General features: G+C 34.3%; 1 protein-coding gene across 1 annotated transcript in view; it reads right to left on the reverse strand.

Annotated features, from left to right (window-relative positions):
- The window catches only part of SPOCK3 (SPARC (osteonectin), cwcv and kazal like domains proteoglycan 3), a 135960-nt gene that overhangs the window by 76963 nt on the left and 41805 nt on the right, over window positions 1-17192 (reverse strand). The window contains exon 3 of the mRNA XM_009635318.2: window positions 1991-2117. Coding sequence (XP_009633613.1) covers window positions 1991-2117 — 127 coding nt within the window. The remainder of the gene's footprint in view (window positions 1-1990; window positions 2118-17192) is intronic.

The raw sequence follows: 17192 nt of genomic DNA on the forward strand, positions 1-17192 counted from the left end.
TTAACACATGAACTGATGTAAAAATATCTGCATCTCATCATTATCTATAGACTTCTGTACGTCTACTTCAGACCAAACCACGAGAGGCCATAAGGGTCACTTCTGCCTATAGGACTATTCAGAATACAGCATTCCTGTATGATAATATAGGAAACAAGCAATGAGGTTAAAACTGGCTGTGATGTTTATATTACATTAGGAAGAAGGTAGGGAGAGATTGTAATGGTTAAAGTATACAGTATTTAAAAAAAAAATTGCTCATTCAGTATTACCTATATCGAATTATCTACCTTGTCTACTTAAATTGCAAACTTGTAGAAACTACCACCTGTTTTATATCTATGTGCAGGCTAGGCTTGGGGCTTAAAGACTGACTGAACCTTCACATGGCACAGCAAAAGAAATGCTAAATGACAGTATCATCTAATGCATAGTAAGATGCAAGCACATTTCAAACTCTTGATAAAACACAGACAGGAGATTACTATGAAGGAAAATAAGAATATTTTCAAATACCTGAATTAAAACTTTAAGTCATATTGTCACTGGAAAGGAATTATTTTTTTTGCTAAGCCAGAGTCTAAAATTCATCTGCCAGACCTCAGATATCCTGGTGTAAAGAGTTATAATTTGTATTTATTTTTTATTTTTCTGAAGGAAGAAGAAGATTCTTGACTAGTTCGCTATAACTAAATATTCAGGTTTTAAGAAAAACATTTTCTAATATATGATTTAGGGTTGCATAAGAATTGTCAAGGTTGATGAAACACTAGTTATATTCTGATGCTTTTATTTTACCAAGAAGAAAATATCCTTGGAGACGATACTTAGAGTTCAATCCAATAGCCAGACACTCCTGGAAAACCTAATCCTTTTTTGTAAAATTCAGACGTAGTTTGTGATTGCAGTAGAAAAACAACATAAAAACCAATACAGCAGATATTAATCTGAAATCTTTAAATACTGCGAAATACCCTAAAAATATTTGGCTTAAAATGCTATATAGAAATTTTTTCTTTGTAAGTAATGAACACTATTGAAGCACTGGATATTATCTACTATTAGAAACATTTTGTTAGTGGAAGGAGATGGTGTCAGAATGACAGAATACAGTAGCTCCTCTTGCACTACTGAATTGCATGCCATTTCTGATAAAAATGGGTTCATCAAGAGCACATGTGTGTGTGCTCCTAGAGAGGATACAGCTGTTAAAATTGGCCAAACATTCTTCTACTGAAAGTTTTAAGAGAGGGTGCTAAACAAATTTATTTGTTTTCAGCATTATCAAGTCCCTCCATCTCCTAAATTTCACCTGAGCGCCATACTAATGCAGTCCTGTGGCTTCTGGACAGCAGTGTGACTAGCACAAAATCTTTCTCCAAGAAAGACTGGGTAAACTGACAGTAATATTTTTTAATTACTATTCTATCTCCAATTAAGTATGACAGAAAAGACAGGAGGGTTGAAAAATACAGGAGGAAGATTTGATTATGGTCTTAAAATACATGAAATTCCATTGCAGCGAAAGATATGCAACAATTATTTACATTATTATATTTTTCATCTCACTATGTTACACCTAAGCCTAGGTGCTTGCAATGAGAAGCATCCCCTCAATGGGCACCTGGAAAATCTGACTTAACATGTTGATCCTACCCTAAACTGGGGACACATCACACTTTTTTGTTTATTCAAAACCCTTCCTTGGTCTCTGTTGGAGATAGACTTAACCTGGAGCTCCATTATATTGTGGAGCACTCTTACACTGTGCTTCTTCGGGTACTACTATTTCATGCTGCTTGGTATTTGCTATCATTTTGCTTTTTTGTCTTACAATATACTAAAATTGATGTAGGTTGCAGTCTGTAATATATATTTTAATCAAAATAAATAAATGTTGATTTGTGTTGCAATACCGTATTTTGTTTTCCAAGAGCTGGAATTGACGAGAACAATGCAAGAATAATTTAGTTCTTTATTTAAATCTTACCTGAGAAGAATACGTGTGACCATCTGATCCACAAACAGGATTGGTATAAACTACTGGACACTGCTTGCAGTTTGATGAAATGGGACCACCCCTCCACTGTTTATGGCCTAAACCAGCCTCTTTCATACTGTAAGTAAACAAAAAGTATGTAATTCTGATAAACAGTAGTAAAAATAGAACATATTCAGGGTACTTTAATGAGCCTTTACAAATAGTAAGCCATACATAATTACAGCCATAAAGTTTTCTTCTGAGAAAAGAGCTGCCACAGTCTTTGGTACACACTTGCTCACCTTCATACATTACTCATTGCTGTAATACTTGATACCTGCATATTATTTCACTTTCTAAGACATCTTAGTAGAAAAAGATGATTAAGATGGTGCTTTGGTGACTGATACACCTACAGATCAGTGAAAGATGCCTGACTTCTGTGGTATTTAATTTTTGTTGTTTTTAAATAGTATGAATGGAGCTGTTATATTAATACTGGTATTTAAGGAGGTAACATTTACGTATTACAAAAAGATACCATAAATACTTCTATAGAAACAGGCCCTTCAGAGTACTGTTTAGCCCACTTTGACCACAGCCTTTCACGGCTTACATTTTGTAAAATTCAGGCTCTAGCACCCAATGTAAAGTTCAAAGTTAAAAAAAAAGGTAATTCACTGGAGCACAGAATTGATCTGCGTAAGTGTATATGTGTGTGCTTATACAAACAAGTAGATACAGCTAGATGAATCAGTTTAACCCAGAAAAAAGCTACACTGAGTCAGACTAAAAGACTAAAATAAATTACTGATGCTTCCTTATAATATTCTCCTAGCTCTCAGTAATTTGTGGCATACGGCCATCTTCAGACAAACATGTCTTCTCTTTGTAGCTTTGAACTAATTTTTATCTCATGAATTTTTCCAATTGCTTTTTGCAACTATGAAAGCATTTAGCAGCCATTGTACCCTGAAACAGCTGTTTTATGAGTTGCCTGATTCGTAGACTGACCTACAATGTCCTTTATCTATTAATGCCTTCCATATAAATAAGAAAATAGAAAAATAACACATGATTTTTATATTGTGCTTTCTGTTTGGAATATCAGTGAGGAATCTAAAAATTATTAGGCTTAGAATACAACAATGACTTATCAGTACACACTCAAGTAGTAAATGTTCAAATTTCTCTCGTAAAAAACTCAAAACAAATCTTCTTAAATGTAGCAGAACTCTCAGCTTGGTTCACCTACAGATAATCAAGAATTATTTTGCTAATTAGTCATGAATCATTGTTTGAGAACAACTTGTCTGGAATAATAAAAAGAAATTAAATTAGAGAAAAGAAACTCCTCATCCTCTGGTTTTATGATGAGCAGAATAAAAGGCTAAAAACACACACCTAACAGTAAACTGGTGATGATCAAAACCAAAACTATTTCTCAGCTATGCTAATGTCTTTATGCTATTCATAATTTTGGCTGTAAATGTGGTCTTCAAGAAGAAAAAAAAAAAAAATCACGTAAGTTACAGAAGTTTCTATTCAGATTATGTTTTGTGGCTAAATTCCGAACTGTACAAATTTTTTACAGTGTAAAACATAGGGACCTGACATGTCGTACACAGAAATTATCAGTTACTGCCAAAAAAGCCAATAATAGCTTGAATTACATGTAGCATAATGAGCGGTAAAATATCTGTACAGGAAGTTTTTATGTCCATCAGGAAGCACAGCAAAAGGAAACAATTCAAACATACCACCCTAATTAATAATAAATAACAATCCTTTCTGCTGAGTTGTATCATTCGAAGACTAAGTATAAACCATTTCATTTATACTAAAGAAAAGCAAAGTTGAACTGTATCTTTGCTTATGTATAATATATAGTAATAATCTGACAATTGCTGCTCCTCTCACTCGACTGAAGAGTTTTCCAATCATCCACATGAGCTCCAGCATAATTAGATTATTCAGATGGCTGCATCTTTCTCTTTTATAGCTCACATTTTTTCAGAAGTGCCCCAGTAGCCTGAGGTTACTGACAGGACCAGAGTCCCAACTATCAACCTGATGCAATTTCTGTTTATCTGAGACACAATAACTTTAAAACACTGCACAAATCAATTGCAAAGTTCCAGACATCAACAGGGAGAACCCCACTGATATCAGCAAAAAACATAAATTGGAAGCAGGATATGTGAGACTCAGAGGGGCTGTTGGGTGTAGATGCTTAAAACATACCAAAGAAAGGACTAGTGGTGATTACAGGGCTTTAGCATGCCTGCACCCTTGTGCATGCCCTCACTGAAGTTTAAAGACAAGAAAAGATGGGGGGTAGGGGAAGAAAAAAGCCCTTATAGATGGAGGAAAATGGATAAGTAAAATCACTTAAAGGAAAGAAAAAAGAATGACGTGTCTTAAGAAGGACCACAACTGGGGGTGGATACTAGAACAAACTCAGGGCACGCAAACTGCAGGTCTGTGACAACCCATGGAGAGAAAATGTTTTATGTAGTCAGATTACCTTCTCTCAACTAACCTCTGCTTTGTTAGGCTTTTAAATGCAGGCTGTCCCCAGGGTACTCAATTTAGGGGTGAAGAGAGAGTAAAGTTTCCTGATATACACAGAACTCACCTGACACCTTCAGGAAATCACTCTTCTCAGAATCTTGGTTTCTATGTGACTATTAATAATTTTCTACAAAACAGAAATATCTGTATTTTCTAAACTTGGAATGGAAGGTAAAATGATAAATAAATTATAAATAATGACACTTGGAAAGCATAAATCCCAAGATACCTGGTCATGGAAATGTGTTGGAGGGACACCTGTTCAGAAGCTTTAGTACAATGATGCAGAAACTAGATTCTGTACTATCATAGCTGCTGAACAGCTGTTTTTTGATAGTCAGTCACTGAGATGACAGCCAAATATGTCAATTAAAAACATTTTTAATACTAGTTATGGTACTTACATGCATTTCATAAAATATATCAATAATGCTTGTTACTTATGTACTCAAACATTTCCTTTCACCATTATTTAATTGCATTAGATTTGTTCTTGTTGACTATTTCTTTGTTACCAGGTGTTGTATTTATTTTTTTTACAGCTAGGCAATGAGCACACAAACTATTGACATGGAGAAAACTGAGAAACTACTGTGATGATATAAACCATCTTGAATTAAGATCATTGGTGTATGCCCACAATGTCACGAAATAAGATACAGAAAGACTGCTTAACTGCAATATAAATAATTTGTTAACGTTTACTCGAGATATGCAGATAAAGCAATATATTTTTACATTTTAAAATGTTAGAGGAAAAAAATAGTAAATAATCAGCTACTTCACTATCAGAAATCAGTCTTCTTTTTCTCTTCCTTTTATTTGTTATTTTTCAATTCAGTATGCAAGAAGAAAAGGCAGATCATTGCAACTTGCAGTTACTAAAATTCTGCCATTTAATTTTGTGATTTCACTGCAGTCACTATAAATGCTCTTGCATTTGTTCCTATTTTGCCACAATAAATACATGATGCCACATAAGAGTCAATCTCTTCCACTGACAAATTTTATTCTTCTAAACTTCCTGAAAAGGGCTTTGGGTCTAGTAATAGAATAACTATTACTGAATACACAAGCTCCGCCTTATCTGACATCGTTGGCACCTAAAGGGTAAAATTAAATATATAGGTTTAATTTACTAGTAACACTTGTGATTGCATTAATTTGCATGCACCAAATTGTGCATATGCTTTTAGACTGCATACGCAACTGCATGTCTAGAAACATAATTAGGCAATCTGCTCAATTACTCTAGCCTATGTGCCTGTTTGCATACATAAACTTACCTTCCTGTATACACAGTGATCGTGCCTCCAAACACTTTGAGAATGCTAAATGTAACCCACTGAAAATTTAGCTGCAAGCAACTCTTCAGCAACATGACTTATTTAATGATATCTATAAAACACGATGCCCAATTCACTTGAAAAAAAAAGATTACTTTATAGGTAGATTTCAGAATCTTTAAATACAGGTCTTCAAATACAGGCTGACAGAAACAAATCTGAGTTACTGAAAATCTAATCTTTCAGAGAACTCCTATAACTTTTCTCTGATAACTACATTTACATTTTTTAGATATTTTTAGGAGTATACCAATTTAGAGACTGCCTGATTATGTTTTGCCATGGCCTTTGGGGGGCACAATCAGAAAAAACACTTGTATCGTAAAATCTAATTTGCTTTCATTAGAGTTGACTGGATTTCCTTTAAAGTTCCCTTTTCATGTGGAAGCATCGTGGAAGAAAACTATAGCTGTCAGTATATTATTGAGATGTTTCTTTCAAATGTCAGAAGAAACCAAGACATTATTGCTGATGTGTGTGTATGTCTATAATATTTTGACTTCTTTTGTTATTTTGCACTATTCCTAAAAAATAAAAGAAAAAACTGTCTTAAGAAACTAATAATAATTGAGTAAATATGAGAAAAATAAAGCAAAGGTGAATAAAGTTATGATGGGAATCAAAATACAGTACATTTTAGCAACTTTAAACTAACAGCATTGGCAAGATGTTTGTATTTCTTGATGGACCGTCATGATGTTTAGCAGATGCATGTTAGATTATATAAATTCAGCTATTATTTTTCCCCACCATCTTCACCCAAGACATTAGAGAACTAGGTATGATCTATCATTTTTGTCAGGATCACCAAGCATACCTACTCAGTATTATTTCAGAATTTAGAGGAACATTTCTTTCTGCGTGTGTGTTCACGCCAACCTTCTCTTCCATTAGGTTGGCAAATAATGCAGGCATTTCAAGGAGTAATTTGTTAGAAATTACTATGTAAATCACCAGGGGAGGAAGGTAGTAAAGATTTGAGATATTTAAAATACAAAAAGTGCTATTAGAGACATCAATACTGTATTTATTTTTTTTTTTAAAAAAAAAGGTTATCAGCACAAAGTAGACTGTGGTCTGTCTTAGGACCTCTCCAATTGCTACACTTATAATTTACATAGTTAGGCATTGATCAGCACATATTTTTCTAACACAGTTAAAACATAACTTACAAAGAAGGAACAACATTAAAAAAGCTTGAATCGAAATCATTACATGTTATCATAGTTTTCTGATCAGAGCTGCTGTATGGTTGGTTGCACCTTTAGGAGACATAGATCTACAAAAAAATTATAAAGAAAATCCAAATTACCTAAATGAAGGAAAAAAGAAAAAGAGATTTAGGGTGGGTAACTGGCAGATAATGGTCAAATAGAGGACAAGAAAACCTGGCTTAGATACTTAGGACTTCAAAAAAAAAAAAAAGGGATGTTTTTACCAAGGTCCCTAACTTCCAGATGGTAGTCAATTATGTATATGTGATGTTAAAAAAGCTAGTCCAGAATAAGAGAACTGAAGGAAGGAAAAGTTGACCTCTGTTGAAAAAGTTCCAAATAGCCTTTCCAAATTGTAAGAGACAGTAGCTCTTTTGACCTCAACATCTCAGAGTCCCCCCTTCCAGCTGTAGCTATTAAAAAGTTCTGATTTAAAACTTTTGTTTTAGGTAAAGACAGAAAAAGGATGTTCACATATTGTCTAGAGACAATGACAGAATACAACCTTGTTAAAGGATTAAGAAGATGGCTATACTAAAAGAGACAGCGAGTAACTGCATCAGAATCCTCTCTCCCCTCCATAAATATAAATTCCCTTCCTTCCCAGCTGACACTATTCATAGAATCACAGAATCATTTAGGTTGGAAAAGACCTTTAAGATCAGATTCCTAAACACCCTAGGAAAATTAGTAAAATCTAGATGGCAAACCCGAGCACATTCTTCACACTCCTCCTGCCTTTCACTTCTTCCAGCATAGACCCAATCCTACAGTGATAGCACTCTCTGGAGTCCCAGTTCCAGAGAGCACAATTTGTCCATTATTATCTAACACATTATCTAAGACAGGCATTTATATACATTGGAAAGTCAGAAATATAATCAACTTCCACTGAAGTTTAGCATTATTTATGGATACGTCTACTGCATTCCTATGAGATGATCTGACATAGTTCCATGTATTTCCTCTATATTTAACTAGAAATGGACAAATACAGATCTGAAGTGGATTTTGCTTGGCAAATACTGAGATGTGGAGAGCATTCATACATATCACAGACTTTATTTTCTGTCACACAAAATTCTGTCACTACACTCAAACTTTTCTAAAGATAGAGGCATAAATTGACCATTAGTAAGAAAATCTGTAATAACGCTATTACACTGTCTATGTAAACTAGCAGATACATAATGTTACATCAATAAAAACAAGTGAGACACATGAGAACAAACAATATCTGAACTATGAGACTATTAAAGAAATGCTTTGAACACAGGGAACAAATTTTTTTTGTTGTTTCTTTGTACAAACTGTTACAAAGTATTGTTGAAGATAAGGAACAAGACTGCACCTCCCCAGTATTAATAGATGTTATATTTCAACCCCAGAAATGTTGAATGCCTTGAAATCTGCGTAAGATCAAAACCATATTCTCACCTAGCGATACTGGAGACGTCCTTCATCCTTATTTTCATTGCTTCAGAATATGTACTGAACTACTTAGTGGATAATCAGGTCAGAGGACAGCAGAGTCTGAGGGGTTTTGCTTGTTTTAGTAAGAAAGCCACAGATTTAAGTAAACTTCTGTATGACTTGTCAACTTTTGGTAACTTTTTGCCTTTCATTCCTGCCTACTCCACAAATCCCACTTAGAAGCCCTGAGCCACAGAAGCTGTCAAAACTTTAGATTCACGCACTAGGGGTGAGAGTTGAGCATAAACCATCCTCTCACTGTCTCTAAGACGGAAATCTGGACATGCAGGTCACCAAAGCACGCTCCATCACTCCATCAATATCAGTTCGGACCATCAGACTAAGGAAGAATGGCACACAGAGTTAACTCACAGCTAATTGCCTAGTTTTCCTCCTAAGGACTGAGGTTTTGATACAGCGTGGCTAAATGTTTGGCTCAAACTTCTGAGGAAACTACTAAATTGTGAGAAAGAGCTATGAGAAATTATGTAGAGTGGAACCATGCAGTATAAGAAAGGTAAAACTGCAGACAGATCTAAAATTGTTGAGACAAGGTCAGTCAGGAGTGGTGGGAAAACAAGCCACAAGCATGAAAATTTATAAACTCATAAAAGGAAAAAACAGAGTCAGAAGTTTAAATTGATCCTCAGTTTAAACAACACCGAGCATCAGCCCATTTCAAGAAGCAATGCAAGTCAACCCTCCTCATACTTGATTGAACTGTCTGGCCAGCAAGAACTCATTTGGTATTTTGCAAGAGGTGGAGAGCATCTTCACATTTAGTCCGACAGCAAATTAGTCCTAGCTATATATTGTGTCTAACTGACAATAAATAATTTTGTACTTTTAGGTAGCACAAATCCTACTTACAGAACCTTTGCGCACTGTAAAAACTGCTTGAGCAAAGTGGTCCAGAGAGGGAAGACTATAGGCTTGGAAGTAAAGAACACAGTGTAAGAAAAACTTGGACGAAGCAGGCATTTGGACACGGCAGAGCAATTCACCTGTTACAGGAATTCTGATTTGGCTCTTCAGCATAGTTATTCCAGCCTCCAACATGAGATATGAGAAATTCTTCCATATTGTATAAAAAACTCCACTCTAGAAGACAGTTTAAACTATGTATTGGTTGGTCTCTAGTATATTCATATATTTTTGAGTTCTTCTAATGTTGGCAGTTTTGTTACATTCGTAATTTCAACAAAGCAATAGGAAACACCACATTTCTTTTAATTTTTTAGAGTAAAGGATGTCATTTCTCTAGAGGCTATTTTCTATGCAGGCATCCATTTGACATCATATTAATGTACGGGATATCCAAATCACTGTGCCTTCTAGAGGCCACACTGAGAAATCCTCTTTATCACTGATCGTTACTTAGCAACGATCATTACTTAATAGATATATGCAATATAAGGAGGTAAAAATTATATATGCTGGGAGGCAAGCTAATTCCCTACATCCTTCAAAGATGACACAATCAAATACAAACATCACGTTTGATAATTTCTACAGTACGATGGTCAGTGAATTCTAATTGAGAAAAGTTAAGATGTAACATCTTTAACTGGTATCATTTGTGTGTAGGTTGGGATTTAAAGACTGTAAATAGAAACCTGACCCTGTTGATTTCAATAATAAAATTCCTATTGACTTCCAGTGGGTGACAGTTTTAATCTGTTGTATTAGGCTTCACATATCACAACTACAGCTCAGGATGCTATGTTTTTATAGCAACAAGAGAATGATTCCTAAAGATCATAAAGACCTTTTGGGCTAATTTAGCAGTATTAGACATAGACTTCAGATCACAGAACACCACAGAACTCTTCCAATGAATACAGCTAGCAAACAATTACCACAGCATTACACATACAGCACGAAACACCTGGTGCTTAGAACCTAACACCAACGCTTTTGGGGGAGAAGGGAGCCATGGGTTGTTTTTCTGTTTAGTTTTTTAACATTGAACTCGCTCTAGTGTGGCATGCTGACACACATTAGGTAGGATCCTGGAGCACATCTCTTGCTTTTTTTCTTTGGAAATAAATCCACTGCATACACCGTGAAAGCCACTCCACCATTAAAACCAAAGCAAGGTAAGTGAAATGATCAGATTTTCACACAGTAGCACACTGGCAACTGAACCAAAACACTAATGTAGACATATGGGGGATTTTACTGCCTTGGTTTTAAGCTTCAGATTTTTCCTTTTTCTCCTTTTTTAAGCATATGTTTTTTGAGGAAGAAAAAATAATTCTTTCCAAAAGAACATTATATTACACAACACAAAAAATGCCACCAGATAATTTGTGCCAGCATGTCCTGCACTCTCTTGGTCCCTCACTTTTTCCCCAGGTTCCATGGAGACTGAAGAAAGGTCCATGAATCTATAAAGGAAGAAAGAGCTGGACAGCAGACACACGGAAGCCTGCTGAGACCCAATGCACACATCCATCCATACTCAACAATGGTTCCTATAGATTACGTATACAAAGAGGGGCCTTCGATTCTGTTTCTTCCCTTCTCATCATGGAACTTATTTCTTCAGCAGGTTCCTAGGGGCAGATGCAGCCAAAAGGGCTACAGCAATATAATTTCAAAAAAACCCCATGGCGTTGACAAGTAAAATCAAACCACAAGAATACAAACTGGTAAAGAATCATAGGCTTTGAATCCAGGCTCTGCAATATCCACACAGTTTGAGGCAAATTCTTTTTCTCTTTCAGATATCTTATACTACAGTGCAGAAAGCAATCTCTTTAACAATTACTTGCTTACCCTAAATTGTTAGTTCTGTGCAAAACAAAACTAAAACCAATACAACAATATCTGGGTTGACACCTAGTTTAGCAATCATGATAAAAATCTGCTGGGTTTAAGAGAGATAAATTACCACAGCAGATAATTTCTGCCAAAATACATCATAAAATGATACAGGAAAGCTGTGGCCAAAAGAAAGAGAGTTACTAATGATTCTCATGATAGTACAAACAACTACTATTAGAAGTTTTCAAGGTTTTTTTTTCAGAAACTGTACAAAACATAAAAAGACCCTTGTACATGAAAGACGTTTACTATAATTGAAGCTCTGTGTATATTCAGTATGAAAAGCAAAATGTCACTCAAGGGCCGATTTTTTTTTTCCTCTCTAATGCAACATTTTGAAGGGGAGTGTATGCATATAAAGGTAAAGAAATAAATTCAGGTGGGGAAAGAACAGTGAAGTTACAGAAAAAGATTTCAATTATTCTGAAATTAAATGAAAATGTATTCTCATTTAAATGATAAAGATGCTTCCCTTGCTAGATATTGTTTCCACATATTGTATAATGCAGTGATGCAGAAATTACCTTGGCAAGATTGACTTCATAATTTTTAAGTTTACCAACCCTCCTACTATTTTTCCTAATTCACCTCGTCTAGAAGACTTCTTCCGCTTTGTGAAAATACTGACCTAAACATGTCTCCTTCCCTTTCTGTGAATACATGCATTTTTACTCACCCAGACAGTGAGAAACTCAGGATCTCCTAACTTACACAGTTGTTTAACTATTTTAAAAAAATGGCTTTATTATTCTTTCAGTATGTAAAATCTTAAAAAATCCATGATATTTCTCACTAATAATCAATGGTAAAATCTTTCATAAGCACTGCAGAAACTGACAGTAATATAGTTGAGCAGATTTGGATAGCTCCAGTCACTCCACAGGATGTTCACAATTTTAACTGATTTCAGAATTGAAGCCTCAAATAATTTTATACATATTTTAGTTGATATCATGTATAGGCAATATTAAAAAATAAAACTGAGATTCATACACAAACATCCCACTTTGGTAAAGCAATAATGTATTATTTCAGGAAGATTTTTAATAGTGTATGTTAACTTATCAACTTATATTTCACCTTTTGAGCACTTGCCAAGATATGCAAATATTTTTCATAAGTGCTTTCTATGCAAATCTAAGTGGTTGACCTTGTTATAATGTAATTTTTTTTATCATTTGTCTTAGAGTTGTCACCTTTTCTCAAAACTTTCATTTTATAAAGCAGAAAGAATTAACAGCTCTCAAACCCATCATTTTCTATTTTGCAAAGACAGAATATTACATAAGTTTGTGTCAGCCTTCCTTACAGTTTACCTCTTTGAATATAAATATATTCACTATCAGTTTTATTGGAAAAAGCTTAACAAAGACATCAGTTTGTGTTCCAAAAGAAAGCAAAGAAATTCTTCAGCAGATAACACAGAAGTGAAAATAATTCCTTTTTCTTTTACATATTATTTAATAAAGCAGAATACTTTTTTTTAAAAATATAGAAACCAGTTCTCTTCAGTCAATGAAAATAATTTTAAAAATTAGATATAATAGCCAGAAGATTTTGTCAAGTCTTACATTCTTATGGTTTGTTGAACAGGAATCTAAAAAGTCCCTAATAATAAGCTAAGTACAACAATCAGATTTGGTTGGTGTCTTTTAAATGTGGGTCCTATGTATTAGCATGTTTCGTATTTGCAAAACTGCCGGGTTGCATACTGGTTTATTTTTTAATGACTATGTATCTATTATTGAGAGATAAGTCAAAGTTATTAATTCAGAACCTGTTTTGCATAGTATGATGCTTTTTGTTACCTGCATTGATAGTCCAATTACAGATACAGTTCTAATCAGAAAGCATCTTAATGCCTATGATTCATAAAAATAACTGAGTAAAGAAAAATAAATGAAACAAAATTTTAAAAAGAAAATAAATGAAACAATCAAGTAACTAATAATCACTTCCATAGCCCAAAGACAACATATAGTGACAATATTTTGATTAATGTTATTATTAGAATGGCCACTCCTACAAGATTTATTATTTTATGATGAGTATAATTACAGAATAGTTTTCAATAGAAAATAGCTAATTTTCCTATTGGCTTTAAACACTGGCTGCCACAAAAACATTCTTTTGCCATTATAAAAGCAGATTGATATTCCACTCACCATATTCAGAACCCTACAGAGCGATTCGTATGCAATCTATCTTTCTCACTGCCTTGTAAGTGCAAGTTTCACTCTTGCTGCCCATGCGCCTAGCCCTTTCTTCCCTCACATTGAAACTGTTGCAGTGTCTGCTTGAAAAAGATGACAGAAAAGAGGGAAGAAAAGTCCATTTATAAGCATCACAGTAATCAATGTCTGAAAGAAGGGTTTCTGTTTTCTCCCTATTATCATCATACATCTGCTGTGTCAATCACTTGAATTTGAGAGCCAGAAGGCAGCCTAAAACTTTTATTTCTTTCAGCACTTAAAAAGTTTATTTGCATTCTTCAAAACTTTATGTTCAGCTCTTTAGGTAGGCTTATAGACAGAAAATATCAGTTAATGATTGATTTCACAAGAACATGCCTTTTTTCCTCCTGAATAGTAAGTACAGAAGAAGAATAAAGAAACATTATTTCTACAAAGTAACTGATGTAGTGTAGGAGTTAAAGTAATATACAGCTTGACCATTTAAACTTTTCATTCTTTCTGTACTTGCTCTTTTTTTTTTCCCTCCAAAACTCATCTGTTCATTTACTTTTTCTAAAAAAATCCATTTCATGTAGTAAACGAATCTCTTCTCTACGGGAAGGCATACTCATATTCATATACCAATGCTAAAATTACTTCATGTTGATGGTACATACTCATGAACAGCATTTGTAACATTCTGGAAAACATACCACCCTCTCAGCAATGGCATCACATAAATTACGAGATGATGCAACACCCTTCAGGAGAAAAAACAAAACAATAAAAAACCACCTACCAAAAGCCTTTCATGCTTTCTTATATATTCATATATCTGATCATTTCTTGCTCTCTAAAAATCCAGTACAGTCCTCTATTCATCTTCCTCCAAAGATTTTAACACTTCTTGGTAGCTCTAATATCTTCTTGTTTTTTCATATGAGTCAAATAAAGGGATTTACTGGTTTTTTTCTCTCCCAGAAAGGTTATTTTTTTCTTTCCTAAGAAAACGTCTTTGGATTTGCATCCACTTCTGTTGTTATCCTAAGGCAGATGTTTCAGAATCCTTTTTCTCTGTTCTATGACAACTCAGAATACATAATACATCTGTAAGATTCAGCTTTAGATTTAAATAGTGAGATGTAGTGATAAAATTTGCACAAGTTTTTCTATATGATTGAAGATTCCTTTTTTCCAGTGTTTTATGTACACTACATACGAATTGTATATTCAAAAAAAGATATTCTTATGAGTCTTCTCCTACCAATTTTTATGGAACTTCTATTAACACAAATTATTCTTTGGGGTTTTTTTCCCCCATATGCACATATGATTGAAAAGCTCTCAACAAACCTTAAAGTTGTTATGAATATTCATGTACTTTTACCATATAATACAAAACAAAACACTAATCGTGTCTCTAATTTAAGCTTAAAAATGAGATTGCATAGTCAGAGCAGGTAATATTTGGGACTGCCTACTGACAGCAGCATGACCTCAGACATGCTTTATTTTCAGGTCATGGAATAAGGAAGAGTCCAAGATCATCTTATTTAAACTGTGGTAAAATTCAGATTTTTACAAGAAGAAACGGACTTCTTGAGTGCTATACATTACTCTGATAGAGTAGTCAGTGAGATAATGAAATGGTAAACACAAAACAGTAGTAAACACCTGAGGAAATGTTTTAGCCTTCTCTTAGGATTTTGATTTCACACTTGTTAATTCTCTCAGACAAATATATTTGCCATTCTTGTCTTTATAAGGTCAGGCCAATCTGCTTAAAAAACTCCAGTTTAATTAAATCCAGCTTCACTTGTCAGAACTGAAAGAAGTCAAATGCGTTCTGATATGACCCAGGACACTTATCAGTGAAGATATGTAAGAAGTTAAAGTCTCTACCAAATCAAACTGATGCTTTTCAGCCTGAAGTGGACTCTGGTAGGGAGAGACCTAGAATGAGCAAATATAATTCAGGAATAGTGCCATTACGTGTTCAGAATGGTTACTCATACTTTCCTACAATGATACCTAGGCAGACAAATGAGACAGCAATGTCATAAACTTTAATAAGATCACCTTTTGCTACTTTGAATAACATTGATAATCTCTGTATCCTCACTGTTCATCAGGAATGTGAAATATATGTACTAACATTGGCTCAGTCCTGTGATGCCTCTTCCCACACAGAAGCACTTTTAAGAATAAGGCTGCTGGCAGGAAATACGAACATATATGTTCCATTTACACAGAATGTCTATGAAACTGTCTTCGCGTCTTTAAATTTATATTCAGCAGCTAATTTACCATTCCACTTACTTCCAAATTGTATATTTAAAAATGCCTCTACAGCTTTTGCAAGAGCTGACCTACAATAACTACAAAACAAAGAACGCTTTTTCCCACCTTCATAGTCATGCAAACATTGGTAAATGTACTTTTTGCAAATACAATTTAATAATCAACTCTTATTTTTCAACTTGGTTATTTCTGGACTTTCGAAAGGAACTGAAATTATTTTCTTGAATTTGTTACCTTTTCTTAAAACAACAACAGAGGCCTATGGTCCAATCAGCATTGCTTCTAAATTCATGTATATGTTATTGAACTTATTTTTAGTAGACAACTTGGTTGTGAGAAGAACATCAACAGTACCAAAGACATAAGAATCACCACCACGTGGAAGTGCAAAAGCCTAGCTCTCAATTAAAAATGCTAGAGTTAACTGTAATTAAATAAATTACAGAGCAACATATCATCACAAAGAGCTTGCTAGCCACATTCAAGGACTCTAGCTGACCATCCTCCTGTATGGCAGACCTGGCGGTCATGAATTTAATGTAAACTTCGAAGCACACCTGGACACTTCTCAAACATATTTGGAGTTTAGATAGCACTATCATTAAAATAAACCAGGTGTAAACAGCTGAATACTATACAAATAAAACAGCACAGCTGGTGATAAAGAATGAGGCCCTTACAAATATTTTTATGATACTGACTTCCATTTTACAGGATTCTTCCCAGACAAGCTTCATTATAGTCACAGACATCACTTTTTAGGTTTTTCTCTATTTGCAAGGCTTTTCAGAAGGGTTTGGGGTCATTTGCAGTTGTGTTCAGTTCTATTAAAAAAAAAGACAGCTAACCCTATATGTCTTGCTCAGCAAAACCTACATAAGCAAGTACAATTGCATGTTCCTTCTGATTTTGTTGTTATCAAGATGTGCTGTCCATACGGTATTCAAACTACATACATTTACACCTGTCTGAAAGAAAGCTTAAACTGAACATACACTGAATTGTCAGCTGGACAAACAATCATATGGCAATATTTATTTTAGATTTCATGACTAACGTACGGATGTCTGGTATCATGCATAAAAACTTGTTGATAAGGCTGGCAACATGCCCTGTTCAAAGCAAGTACAAGAAAAAAAAAAAGGTATGACACTTTACAGAAGACTACTTCTTGTCTGATTAAATCTATTATTGTTTCTACTATCATTACTTGCTTTATAACAAGAAAAAGCTTCACATAACACATGAAGAAACTTGTGTATTATGAAGTTGGAAAAGGCACCCTTAGACTTCCTAATTT

This window comes from Egretta garzetta, unplaced genomic scaffold, assembly GCF_000687185.1.
Source record: "Egretta garzetta isolate BGI_Z169 unplaced genomic scaffold, ASM68718v1 scaffold593, whole genome shotgun sequence".
In the NCBI taxonomy this organism is placed as follows: Eukaryota; Metazoa; Chordata; class Aves; order Pelecaniformes; family Ardeidae; genus Egretta; species Egretta garzetta.